Here is a 14,391-nt window from a genome sequence, read left to right as displayed (position 1 = left end):
ACACAGGCTCTGCAGAATCCAGCCCATAGATTTAGGTAGAATTCCTGATTTATGCTGTTGTAAGAGAGACCAGGGTCAGGATCTCAGTGTCTTCCCTGCCCGGAGAGATGGGCTAGAAGCAGCCCTTGCTTGCAGTGTTATGAGCCATTACTTGGCTGATTGCCATGAGCATTTGTAGGTCTGCCAAGTACCTTCCAGGCCTAGTGCTTCACTGTCATGTAACACAGCCTCTGCCATATGCTTAATGGTTGAGATCTCTGTTAAACTTGTGACCTCCTCCTTCTTTCCAGGCCTGTGCGCTGCCCTTCTTAAATATTTCATTAAATTATCGAGGTGCTCTTCCAGCACGTCATAAATATCTGTCACCCTATCGAAGCACCTGCACTGACATGTTTCATTCCCCGCGTGGCGGTGTTATCTGAGATGGCTGGCTCCTCTCCCTTTCAACTCTCTATAGCAACGAGCTAATAAAGCACTATTGCTCTCTTCATTGAGCTGCATACACACCCCGCTCCTCCAAACTCTTCCTCATTCACATCAGCCACTCTTACTCTTACCAGGAAACCCACCGGAGCCAACAGGAATGGGTCTTCATTCCACAGGGGCATTCCACATAACAGCTGTCGGTACCATCTGATGGCTCAGTGGGACTGATCACATGAGCTAAGAAGGGTTCTCTGCGTTTTTCAGTTTTCTGGCCAACCACAGATGGCAGCTGGAACAAAACTTAGCTCTTAGGCCCTCGGGCTTAAAATAGGAAAGGATAGAGTAACTTACACTCCTTTTAATTGCATTTATTCACTTGCTTTTGAATGCCAGGCAACAGTGCAATCTGTAATCAAAGAGATGGGGAGAATGTCAAAAGATATTATTATTAATAAAATGTCTATCCTCTGTGAAACAGGGTTCTTTGTAAATGACACATATCAAAGACCATTTTGAGATTGTTTTAAATGTTGTTTGCATAATTTTTTTACATCAAAAAAGCACAATGGGGTCAAAAGCGGGCTTGTAGTGGAAAGTTATTTACCACCTTAACTACAGAGAGATGACTGCCTCATCATAATGTGCTTGTTGGTCCCATGAACCACGGTTGCCATGCAAGGAATTGTACATGTTAGGCATTGCCTTTCAAATAAGGAGAAGGTGGAGATGAAAACTGACAAGACATTGCAATACAAATTCTTACTCTGTGTTGGACAAGTTACTTGCTCATTCTTTTTCTCTTAATGGCAGATGAATGAATTTATAACGCTAGCAGGGTAACTGAAAATGTGGCCTCGGGGACAGAGTACTGGACTGCAACTCAGGGGAGCTAGGTGCTGTTCCCAGTTCTGCCAGTGGCCTGCTGGGTGACCTTGGGCAAGTCATGTCACTTCCCTGTGCCTCAGTTTTCCCATATTTAAAATGGGGATAATGAAACTGCTCTCCTTGGTGAAGCACTTGCATCGAGGGAGAAAAAGTGCTAGATAAGAGCTAAGTTTTATTATTGACTCTTTCTTCCCAATTTAATAAAAAAAACCTAGAACTAGTCACAAAATGAGGAAAATTTTGGGGAAAATGCTTTGTGAAAAATGTGTCTGTGTTTTACAGACAGATTTTGAACCCTGAAATGATTTGGGTAAGTGTACAAAATGCAGTACTTGTTCTCATGACTGATTACTTGTATTGCGTAGCCGTATACTTCCCAGAGGCCATGGAGAGCAGTTTAGTATCATAAGTATTTAGATAAGACAAAAGGGAGATGATTTACCTACAGCAGAGGTTTCAGTGTCCTTCTGGTGAAGTTTCTGGGAGGCAAGTCCTTCCTGCCCTGCAATCATACGGGTTTTTCTTTCTTTCCCAGCCCTGCCTTTGAGAGGAGTGACGATGACCTCGCTAGCACCTATTGCGTCCCTGACATTCTCTCCCCCACCCCTATTGATGAGGAGTATCTCACACTGAGCTCCACGTCTCTGACCTCGCTCTCATGTGGCGGGAGCTCGGACATGGCCTCCACCACTATCGCTACCCCGCAGCCACGTGGCCCTTTCTCGGCCCCCTTGCCTGCTAGAGAACCGGGCAATAGTGACAATGAGTGGGAGGACATGGAGGAACTAGAGGGAGAGGAGAAGGAAGAGGAATATATCAGGGTAAGTGATAACTATTGTAATAGCCCCATCCTAGACTGTGACCCTTATTTTTATTACAGTCCAAAAATACAGGGTCTGATCTGGCCAGGTCCCAAACACTGAATCTGTGTATTCCTTGGTGCATTAAAGACCTGCAGCCAGGTTCCCACCTGTTGTGAATTGGCATAGCTACAACTGATGCTGATTTATCCCAGCTGAAGATCTGTCCCCTAATTTGTATCTAAAACATGAAGGAAGAAAGCAATAGAAAGGAAGGTGTTAAAACAGTTTGTGTGCTGCATTTGACAGGAAACGGAGGTGCTTGTCACTGTGACAAGGTCGGAGAACAATTGTTATGGATTCACAGTGGTTCCTAACAAACTGGACAACTGCCTGTATGTGGAGGAAATCCTGTCTGAGCCTGCCCTGTCTGATGGAAGGCTGAAGAGAGGGGACAGACTCATTATGGTACAGAAATCCTTTGAATTAAAAAGGAGGAACAGACATTAGTAGACCAGTGTCCTCTTGCTTTGGAGCAGGAGTAAGACACCAGAAATGTTAATTCATTCACTATATTAAATGTAACAAGCTGCATTAACAGAATAGCTTGCTTCCTTCGATGTATAAACAAAGCCTAGTTTTTCGAAGGTTCTTCCTCGGCTTGTTGTGTTAAGCCTTGTCTTCCTTGATGTTGCTAGAGAACTCCTTCAATGAGTAGAGAAGTGGAGCAGGAGGTTTTTCGGTCCTCAAACTGATGGGTGTTGGGAATGTTTGAATCTTTAATAAAGGCAGCTTTCCCTGCAAGTGTATGTCAGATGTTTGAGTTAAATATGTTAACAAAAAACAAAGAAAAAAATAACCCCAAAGATTTTTAGACAGTCTGATTAGATTCTCCCTCCCCTCTGAATTTCTGGGGTTTCCATACCTAGTTTCTTGATGTCATCCTGCTAGTTCTCCCATCTTCCATAAAGGCCTCCAACAAAAATAAGATAGACAAGAGCTGATATTTCTAATATATAAAAAAAAGAGGAAGACATTAAAAATGTCTTTCACGCCTTCTTTGTACATCATGAAGAAACACACCAGGGCAAAATACATGGAAAGTCTATTTGAAAAGAGAATTTTATAGCAGTGAATGCTATAACAAGTCAATCAGACCAGAGTGGAAACTGCCTGAAGCCCATATACCAAGCTTTGTAAAAGGAAGAAACGTGTGGTCAGTTAATAAAAGACCTGGGACATGGTTGTAGCTTCTCTCTGTCTCTTAGGTGAACGGAGTTGATGTCACAGCATTCTCCTTTGATGAAACCCTGGCGTTGCTGCACAGCTCTCCTCCCGATCTGAGCCTGGTGGTTGGCCGGGTTAACGAGGACCCCTATGCCTCTGTTAGACCAGATGAGATTCCTGAAATCACCCTCACAAAAGGCGACAATGGACAACTGGGTATGTGGTGTGGAGACTGAAATTTGTCCCTTCCTTAGGCCAGGACGATGCTAGTGGTAAGCTGCATGAGAACTGGCACAATCCTAGATTTGTGCACTGGTGGGTTAGCTTGCCACTTTCCCAATGCCATTCTTCAAGCTGGCCCAGGTCTGTAGATCTTTGTTTATCACGCAGGGAGCTGAACGCTGCTGTTCCTGAAGTCAGGGCAAAACATCCATTGTGGCAGTATGAGCTGGCTTTAGATATATTTTCTGGGGCATCTCTGTAATATCAGATTTTGGGATGTCAGGGGCTTAGGCCAGATGCCTAGATGTTGGCGTCTACCATCAGCTGAGATACATGAAGCAACATTAGACCAAAAAAACACAAGTGTGTGTTTGAGAAGAAGGGTGGTCTGGTGGTTAGGGTGCTAGCCTGGCTCTTTGGTTTAATTCTCTGCTCTGCCCCAGATTTCCTGTGTGACTGTGGGTGAGTCACTTCATCTCTCTGTGCCTCAGTTTCCTCATCTGTGCAGTGGGGATAATAGTCCTGCTTCACAAAAGTGCGGAGGTTAAATCAATTCAAGAATGGTGCTGATATAATGAGAGCTGTATAAATACCTGGGCTAGTCTGATTTCAATAACTATCCAATAACAACTCCAGTAGTTGGGTGCGGGTAGGCCCTTCATTGTTTTGTTCTTACCTTTCTCTCAGTAACATGTCCCTGTGCTTCACTGTCCCAGCCCATACTCTAACATCTAGTCCAGCTGGTGCAGGATTGTTCCCCACAGGATATTATCCAGTGCTTTGTCCAGACTAATGTCAGTGGAGCTGAGTCTCCTGTGGGAGACTGTTCCACTGTCCTAGTCTCACGCTAAGGAACGTTCAGAAACCACTGTGACACGATAGAGTTATCTGTATCCTTCCAGGCTTGAAGTTAACAGGAGGAGCCGGGAGCAAATTGCAGGGTATCTATGTGCTTGAGATCGTGCCAGGCTCTCCTGCCAGCATAGAAGGCAGTCTGCAGCCACGGGATCAGATTGTCTACATCTGCGGGCTATGGACAGAGGGCCTCAGCCTGGACGATGCAGTGCGAGTGTGTGAGGCTGCTAGCCACAATGTCTGCATCAGGGCAACAAGGTAAATCTGACTCTGTGATGCTTTAATGAGACTTCCGCGGGTTAGTGCAGGGTGAAGTGCCCCATCTCCCTCACTTCTCTCTTCCTCCTAGTCTGTTGCTGCTCCTCTCTCCCCTTTTCCGCTGCTCTGTGAACAGTGCAGCTCCTCGGTGGCTGGTGGGATTATGACATCAGAGGTAATTTGTTGATTTAGTGGGCAGTCGTGGTGGAACACAGATAGACATGGCTTTTGGACACTGGATGAAATTCTGGCCCCTGCTTTAGCCCTTTAGGGCTGGCATGGGACCCAGAATCCCTTGGAATGGGGAAATCCCCAGTTTGCTAAAAGATGGCATAGCTGGCTTTGTGCCACCCACTCCCAATCCTGATAGCATACGGAGCATGATGGAGCAATTGCTAGCTGGTGGAATGACCCTCTAGGAGGATGTTGCAAGTCAGTAGAATTTAGAGTAACCCTGAGACTGTTCTAAATTATGCGTGGGGCTGAGCCAGCCTTTACTGGAACGGAAGTCCCGGGAGTGCAGAGATATGTTAAAGCAGAACGCGGGTGCTGCTGGTCTAACTCATTGTGCTGAACTCAGTTAATCTTTATTCTTTCATGCTGCGTTATCTAAAGCACTTCCGAGAAGTGAATTAGGGCTGTATAACTCACCTGAAAACACCCCTTTATGACTGACTTTCTACAAAGCATTTGGTGGTTCCTGTATGCAAGATGATGTATACAATTAAATTGTATTTTAAATCATAGGCACGCAAATATTCAGTTCACACTGGGTGAAATTCCCTCCAATGGTTTTGCCAAGACGTGCATTTTACCCACAAAGAACTGCACGTAGTCAATGAAAAACTTCCTGTTGCTAAGATCTAGCTTTCAGGCCTGCTCAAACACCAGCTTGAAGGAAAAAGTATGACAGCAAGTTGAAGCCTAGAGATAAATTCATTCTGCACCATTTGATTGTAGATCTAGATCTGAACTGTACCCAAGAGTTCGGGAGGAACTAAAATATTCAATTGCAGAACTCACTGTGGTGTGTAAACTATTGCTTCAATCAGTCTCTGTACTAGATGATTGGAGGATAGCTGACATGATGCTGATTTTTTTAAAAGGCTCCAAAGTTGATCCTGGCAATTACAGGCCAGTACTGCTAACTTCAGTACCAGGCAAATTGGTTGAATCTATAGCAAAGAACACGATGATCAGTCACATAGCCGGTATTTTGGGGAAGAGTCAACATGGCTTTTGTAAAAGGAAATCACCAATCTACTAGAATTCTTTGAGGATGTAAACAAGCATGTGGACAAGGGTGATCCAGTGGATTTAGTGTACTTGGATTTTCCAAAACCCTTTGACAAGCTCCCTCACCAAAGGCTCTTTAGCAAAGTAAACTGTCATGGGATAAGAGGGAAGTTCCCCTCATGGATCGGTAACTGGTTAAAAGATAGGAAACAAAGGATAGGAATAAGTGGTCAGTTTTCAGAATGGAGAGATGTAAATAGTGGTGTCTCCCAGGGGTCTGTACTGGGACCAGTCCTATTTCAACATATTCATAAATGATCTGGAAAAAGGGGAAAACAGTGAGGTGGCAAAGTTTGCAGATACAAAATTACTCAAGATAGTTTTGTTCAAAGCTATCTGTGAAGAGGTACAGAGTCACCCAATCACTAAACTGGGTGACTGGGCAACAAAATGGCAGATGAAATTTGATGTTGATAAATGCAAAGTAATGCACACTGGAAAATATAATCCCAACTAAACATACAAAATGATGGGGTTTAAATTAGCTGTTACCACTCAAAAAATCGAACTTGGAGTCATTATAGACAGTTCTCTGAAAACATCTGCTCAATGTGCATCAGCAGTCAAAAAAGCTAACAGAATGTTAGGAACCATTAGTAAAGGGATAGATAATAAGACAGAAAATATCATAATGCCACTATATAAATCCATGGTATGCCCACACCTGGAATGTTGTGTGCAATTCTGGTCGCCCCATCTCAAAAAAGATATATTAGAATTGGAAAAGGTACAGAGAAGGGCAACAAAAATTATTAGGGGATGGAACGGCTGCCATACAAGGAGAGATTAAAAAGACTGGGACTGTTCAGGTTGGAAAAGAGATGCCTAAGGGGGGGCATAATGCAAGTCTATCAAATCATGAATCGTGTGGAGAAAGTGAATAGAGAAGTGTTATTTACCCCTTCACAAAGTACCAAGGGTTACCCAATGAAATTAATAGGCTGCAGGTTTAAAACAAATAAGGAAGTACTTCACACAACACACAGTCAACCTGTGGAACTTGTTGCCTGGGGATGTTGTGAAGGCCAAAATTATAACTGGGTTCAAAAAGGAAGTAGAGAAGTTCATGGAGGATAGGTCCATCAATGGCTATTAGCCAAGATGGTCAGAGATACAACCCCATGCTTTGGGTGTCCCTAAGCCTCTAACTGCCAGAAGCTGGGACTGGATGACAGGGGATGGATTACTCGAGGGTTGCCCTATTCTGTTCTTTCCCTCTGGGGCATCCAGTGCCAGCCACTGTTGGAGAACAGGATGTTGGGCTAGATGGATCATTGGTCTGCTGCAGTATGACTGTGTTGTGTTCTTATGTGCAAAGTTATCATGTGTACCCATCAGAGATACAAAGCTGCAGACTTTGGATCCAGAGCTAAACTCTCCCAAAGTCTGTCAGTTTTAGGAACTTTCAAGGTGTGAACATCTTCTGTGAGAAATCCTATAAAATAAGTCTCTTTGCAAGATCTCCACATTAAATCTTGTGAGATTTCTCTTCCTTGAGAAATCCCTTTGCAATGAAGGCTCCAAAGCATGTGATCCATTGGAACAGGGGAAAAAAGGTGGGTCACACTGATTTCACATGAGCATGGCCCGTGAAATGATTGTGTCTGCAGTTGGCATGCAGGCATTTACACATACAGATTTACTACCGTGTTGGTGTGAGTGGGAGAGGTCAGTCTTGCTCTTAGTAGCAAGTCATATTGCTATGTTGGCATCTGTTATGTTCATGACATACACACAGAGAAGTTAGAGTGTTTTGGTTTTTTGCTTTCTGGAAGTAAGAAATGTAACACTACTTTATATTTTAGAATCCAGCACCCTAACACACAACAACCAAAACCAGAGTGAAACAAAGCAGGCTGCTCCCTGAGGCAGGCAGGCACAACTCAATCCACCTTACTCTAGGCTGGCTTTTTGCAGACTTCCCAAAGAGAATCCAGATCACACAACTTCCCTCAGAGCCCCTAACCTGCAAGCAGGACCCTTACAATTTAAAGTACCAGCATGTAATTTTAACACAGTTTTTCCAACACATGGCAGCATCTGAAAAAGAGAATCTTGTAATCTCAATCTGCAAAGCTTCATCTCAGTCCTTTGCCATTACAGACCACATTCATGGCTGGAATCATAGAGGGTGAATTGAGAGGAAGGAGTTGGTTACAAAATGTAGGACCTGACTTGGGCTGCTCAAATGTGCCTCGGGTCAGTCTTTCAGAACATGGAGGGTCTCCACAATGTAGGCCTTAGCTCAGGCTCCTGAGGGAGGGGGAATCTCCAATTTAGATGTCATTGTTTTTCAAGTAATTTCACGGAGCTAGTTATTACTAGAGGGCCAAGTTCTGAAGACAGTGGGGTTGCAGGAGGATATAAGGGAAAGTTTGATTCTAAATTACTTTAAATATTAAAATAATTGCTGGTGAATCATTTACTGAGGAAAACATTTCTAGTCCAGGTGGCAGAATTCATTCTAGACTATGATTAGTGCAGAGAGACCCTCATTTTCAGAGTCCTTCCTCCAGGGGGTTAAGAAATAATATGACTGGTGGAAGCACTTCACTCACCCCAGCCTGTTGCCCCATATTTGATTAATAAGTACCAATGTGAACTCTCAGGTAATAGGTGGATCATCACAGGTGACTCGAGTTCAAATTCCTCCCAGCCAACTGGCTGGCCATCCAATTATTCCTTGGTTGTGACCTTCAGGCCAATTATCTTAGTGCAAACTTCTCCTTAGTACTTTAAATGTACTTTGGGATATGTAGCAAGCTGCATGAAACTTAGAGGGAGGAGCACAGCTTGCAGGAGGGAAAGATCTGGAGGAGGTATAGGGACTGGGGCATCGGCGGTCAGGCCTAATGGTTAGAATCAGGAGCCTGGAACCAGATCCAGGTGCCAAATCAGGGGTCAAAGCCAGAGTCAGTGTAGGGCATAGGAACAGGGACCTAGATCAAGGCAGGAAAGCAGGAACTGGGAACTGTCGGGGTCTGGGATAAGGAGGACAGGAACAGGCAGGAAGGCAAGTAGGCAGGGTCCGTAGTAGCAACCAGCCAAGGAGTCCTCTAGTTGCTCAGACAACTTCCTTTGCCTCTTTCTGGTTTAAGTAGAGCTTCCCAGCCAATCAATGAAGCTGGACAACTCCCCCAATCAGGAGCTTCATGCAAGCTACAGCCTCACTGGCCCCCGTCTCCAGTTATTCAGGTGAGCTGATGGATGGCAGCTGTGGTCTGAGCATTTCCTGTGGACCTGGATTCGAGGCCCATGATTGCTTACAGGAGGCACCAGGAAGCCAGACTGTGTGCACATGGCTGGCATGCCTGCTGCCGTTGCAGCACCTCTGTAAATAGTTCTCATAATAAAGAGCCAGTTTAGTATTAGAAACATGGAGTCCTTGCTTATTATTACCCAGCAGGCAGTGCATGAAACAGGAAACATCCATACCACCTAACATAGATGGCTGTGATGTGAGGAAGGTAGTGGTGAAGGTAACAAGGAGACATGGACAAACCAGTCTTCTCCTAGGTGGAGCAGATAGCCATCACTTCATTTTCAGCCCGCACCTATTGCCAAGCCATTGCTTTCTAATGCAACTTAAAAGGTGTGGATGAGAATGTCAGCTTGTCCTGTGGAGCAGTGCTATCATTACGCTGAATGCATGGCAGAACAATTTGTTGGCAAACATTTATAGTAGCTATGGATCCAACCAGCAAAGTTTCATCTGGATTTGGATCGAAGTTTTCCCAGTGTTCCAGTTAAGATCTGTCTATCAGATCTGGCCCCAGTCATCAAGTTCAGACTCAGACCCAAACTCCCCAAATGACTGGGAATGTTTGTTGTTTCAGTTTGGGTCTGTTTCTTATCAGGAGAAGTGGTAATTTTTTCTGATCCAATAGCTGATTAACTGTAATTTGTAGTTAATGTTTCACTCCTGGGTTACCCATCTATTAGGAGAGAGTAACTTAGTTATCTCTTAGCAAAAGATTACTACAGAGATCGGTGTGGGAGGGATTATGCCTGGGGGGGGGGAGAAAAGTGGGTTAGGAGCTGGATGGGTTATTCCAGTGATACTCAGACTGAGGCTCGGGAGCCGCAAGTGGCTCTTTAATGTGTCTTTTGCAGCTCTTTGCAGCACATGATATTAAAACATTGTGTGATTTCCTTGTTAACCAATCAGGATGCTTTTTCTATATCACTTGTTTCCTTGCTCATGAAGAGCTGTTGAATTTATAGTAGTATAGTAAATGAACCAATAAATTCACATGACTGTGGCTCTTTTGGATAGTGTTGATTGCTAATCTGGCTCCGGAACCACTGAGGTTTGAGTATCACTGGCCTGTTTCCATCTGTTCAATCAACAGAATAAAATGATGGTGTGTAGGATGCACCCTCTTCCTTGGTGTTGCTCTTAGCATCATTGTTGGACTCTGAAGCATCTTACAGATGCAGCAATGGGACCGAGAGGAATTTCTCCTCTGCTCCTGCTCTTAGCAGGTGCAAACCAAACTCAGTGACCCCAACCATCTATAATTACTGCCTTCTTTTCTTAAAGATGAAGTGAAATGCTTAAAAGCAAAGAAAATAGTACAAGATCTCAAATAGAAACCAATTCTGTAGAGACTCAACAATTGGGATCAGGGTCTAACTATCCTGAGAGTCGTGGGTTGTTCAGGCAGTAATTAAAAAGCATTTACTCCTTTGTATACTTGCCAAGACCTGACTTTACAGCTCTGTGGTTTCCCAGGCTGCAGTTGGCCTAGGGAAGTAACCAGGGCATGGCGAGAAGGGAAGCTGCCCTCGGGTGCAAAGCTGCAAGGGCAGAAAAATGGGGTGCTGGGGGGGGGAGCATGTGGGGTCATGTGCCCTCCAAGATTTCTGCCTTTTATTTAGCACTGAAGTTTTCAAACTGCACATGCGCCTCTAGCGTCTCTCATCAGGTCTTGACTCTTTTTGAATTTATTTTGGTCCCTGATTCAATGAAGTGTGTCTGCACAGGCTATAGCATGATACCCCCAAACGGCTCCTACAGATCTCAGCAGGGCCTGCCCACAACATTTTGGCACCTGAGGTGGGGAGCTCAAGTGACACCCCCATGCCCCCTCGCTTGGGCCAAAACTTTGAAAGGTCTCAATTCTGCCTTCTTCCTGTTCTACTCCTCTCATGGTACTGCTCTGCTACCTACCCCAATAAAGGAGAACTAACAACTTAAAATGCCTTGTTCAAAAATTTTAAGAAACACTTAACTTTCAAACACCTGAACAGCAAATGTAACTTTTCTTGTCTGCATAGGAAACACTGGCATTTTTACCAGTTTGAATAATCAAAGTGGTGTTTTCCGTGCCTTCTTGGTTGCAAAGATTTGAACTGCTTCCTGAAGGTCCACAGTCTGGGCCAGCTCATGCTCTATTGAGATGGTTGTAAGGCCGACCAGCCTCTCCTGCATCATTGTGGAGCATAGATGTGTCTTTATTAACTTCAGCTTGGAGAAGCTGCGTTCTCCACTGGCAACTGTTACAGGAAGCGTTAGAAGTATGCGCAGAGCAACAAAAGCATTTGGAAAGAGGGTGGTCATCTTATTTGTGCACATATATTCCAGAACAGCCTTTGGAGTTGATCCTGCTGAAATGTATCTTGAAAGGGCTTTCAGTTCATCACCTAAATCACTTGCATCAATATTGTGCATGTCATCATGTGTCAACACTGTCTCTAGTGCCCTGCATTGCTGATGTAGGTCTTCTTCAGGTATAGTGAGGAGTTTTGGAATATCATACAACATCCCAAATATACTGCTGTGTTCCTTGAGCTCCAAGAAACATTCTTCAACTGACTGTATTGCACAATCTAGCACCTGGTTAAAGAATTCAACTTTGAATTTTGTTGTTTGGGGTCTCTTATGAGATCATCCCATGCCTTGTAATCAAAATGTTTTCTTCTTCGGTGACTCTTGTATTCTTGAATGGGTGGGAAAATAGCTTCAGTGTGAAGTTCCTCTGCCAACTTCTGTGCACTCTTCAGAATGTTTTGGAATCCCTCATCTGACCGGTAAGACTGTAGGTATGACTTTGATTTGTCCAGTTGTTCCATTGCTCCAGCTATATCAAGGTCAACACCTTGGAGTCTTTTGCTTACAACATTTATTTCAAACAGTATGTCATGCCACAACACTAAGCCACACAGAAATTTGAAGTTATGCATGTTTCTGGTGATTCCATTTTCCTCTGCCACTGTTCTCCCACAAACAGTTCCTGTCATAGCATTATCCTCCATAATGGCAACTATTGCATCATCTATCTTCCCAATTTGGTGTTTGATAGGCTTTATTGCCATCACTCGACTTTCCCACCATGTGACACTCAGTGGTTTCAGTGTCAGCTATCGCAATTCCTGTATCTTCCAGCTTTTTAAGAAGCACATTTGTCATACCAGCTCCTGTAGTATCATCAATGTCAATAAATTCTCGAAAATGCTCTTTGACAGTCACCATTGCAGGGACATTTTCACTAGGTTCTGTTGTTGTTATAAAACGCACCATTAAAGTCATTTGTTCCATATGGCTGATGTCAGGAGTGCAGTCCAGAATAACAGAGTAATATCTTGCTGACTTCAGATCTGCCATAATCTTCTGTTTGACTTTTGTTGCCAGTAACTGTATGATCTCATTTTGAATTGTTTTTCCAAGGTAGTGGTGTGTGTACATTTCTTGGGTGGTGACTCTTCTTAGATGCTCCTGGAGTACAGCATCAAACTCAGCCATCAGCTCCATAATTTTAAGGAAGTTTCCATTGTTTGGCACATACAGCTGATCTGAAGTGCCACGCAGTGCTAGGTTTTGGGTATCATAGAATCATAGAATATCAGGGTTGGAAGGGACCTCAGGAGGTCATCTAATCCAACCCCCTGCTCAAAGCAGGACCAATCCCCAATTAAATCATCCCAGCCAGGGCTTTGTCAAGCCTGACCTTTAAAACTTCTAAGGAAGGAGATTCTACCACCTCCCTAGGTAACGCATTCCAGTGTTTCACCACCCTCCTAGTGAAAAAGTTTTTCCTAATATCCAACCTAAACCTCCCCCACTGCAACTTGAGACCATTACTCCTTGTCCTGTCCTCTTCTACCACTGAGAATAGTCTAGAACCATCCTCTCTGGAACCACCTCTCAGGTAGTTGAAAGCAGCTATCAAATCCCCCCTCATTCTTCTCTTCCGCAGACTAAACAATCCCAGTTCCCTCAGCCTCTCCTCATAAGTCATGTGTTCCAGACCCCTAATCAATTTTGTTGCCCTTCGCTGGATTCTCTCCAATTTATCCACATCCTTCTTGTAGTGTGGGGCCCAAAACTGGACACAGTACTCCAGATGAGGCCTCACCAATGTCGAATAGAGGGGAACGATCACGTCCCTCGATCTGCTCGCTATGCCCCTACTTATACATCCCAAAATGCCATTGGCCTTCTTGGCAACAAGGGCACACTGCTGACTCATATCCAGCTTCTCGTCCACTGTCACCCCTAGGTCCTTTTCCGCAGAACTGCTGCCTAGCCTTTCGGTCCCTAGTCTGTAGCAGTGCATTGGGTTCTTCCGTCCTAAGTGCAGGACCCTGCACTTATCCTTATTGAACCTCATCAGATTTCTTTTGGCCCAATCTTCCAATTTGTCTAGGTCCCTCTGTATCCTATCCCTGCCCTCCAGCATATCTACCACTCCTCCTAGTTTAGTATCATCCGCAAATTTGCTGAGAGTGCAATCCACACCATCCTCCAGATCATTTATGAAGATATTGAACAAAACCGGCCCCAGGACCGACCCCTGGGGGTAGCAAGCATTCTCACAATGGCAATGAGCCTTTTCAGAACATTTTGCCAGTAAAAAGACTCTGATGCAATCTTCTCTTGATGCTGATCATCTATGGTGGCCTTTAACCTTAGTCTCATCTCAAGCTCTTTCCACCTATGGAATGCTCTCTGGTGATTTGCTGCCTTCTCACGGCATGCCAGATTTCTAGCCAGATTTTTCCAGTCCTTTGTTCCTGTAGAACCCAATGTGGCTGGAACATTAGACTGGAAGAGTTTGCAACAAAAACAGTATGCAGCATTCTGGGGTTTTGAGTACATAAGCCATGGCCTCTCCACTTTGTCACCATTGGGGATTTCACACCAGTAATGTGTTGGACGGAAACTTCTATTTTCATTGTCTTTGGGGAACATGACGTTTTTCACTTGCTGTGGCCCATGCAGTACAAGGAAGTCCCTCAGGCTACTGCTCAAGTGGGTCCATGGTCCTGGATCATCTAGACGTAAGAAACTAAACTCAGCAGCAGCTGTTTGTTGCACCTCCACCACACTCTTCTCTGATCTACACTTTTCTTCAGGAATGTGCATGGTTACATCCATTTGACATGGAGATATGGATGCTGCAGTAGCTGCCAGGTCACC

General features: G+C 44.4%; 1 protein-coding gene across 2 annotated transcripts in view; it reads left to right on the top strand.

The window, feature by feature from the left end:
• Positions 1–14,391, top strand: part of FRMPD2 (FERM and PDZ domain containing 2) — a 129,956-nt gene that overhangs the window by 83,255 nt on the left and 32,310 nt on the right. Inside the window, exons 30-33 of one of the 2 annotated variants that reach the window (XM_043551851.1) lie at positions 1,847–2,132; positions 2,421–2,579; positions 3,380–3,554; positions 4,463–4,673. In XM_043551851.1, the coding sequence (XP_043407786.1) occupies positions 1,847–2,132; positions 2,421–2,579; positions 3,380–3,554; positions 4,463–4,673 (831 nt within the window). Of the gene's footprint in view, positions 1–1,846; positions 2,133–2,420; positions 2,580–3,379; positions 3,555–4,462; positions 4,674–9,443; positions 9,562–14,391 lie in introns of those variants that run through there. The other variant, XM_043551850.1, reaches the window with a different exon arrangement.

Source organism: Chelonia mydas, chromosome 7 (genome assembly GCF_015237465.2).
Source record: "Chelonia mydas isolate rCheMyd1 chromosome 7, rCheMyd1.pri.v2, whole genome shotgun sequence".
Lineage (NCBI taxonomy): Eukaryota > Metazoa > Chordata > Testudines > Cheloniidae > Chelonia > Chelonia mydas.
This window is presented reverse-complemented; position numbering and strand designations above follow the sequence as displayed.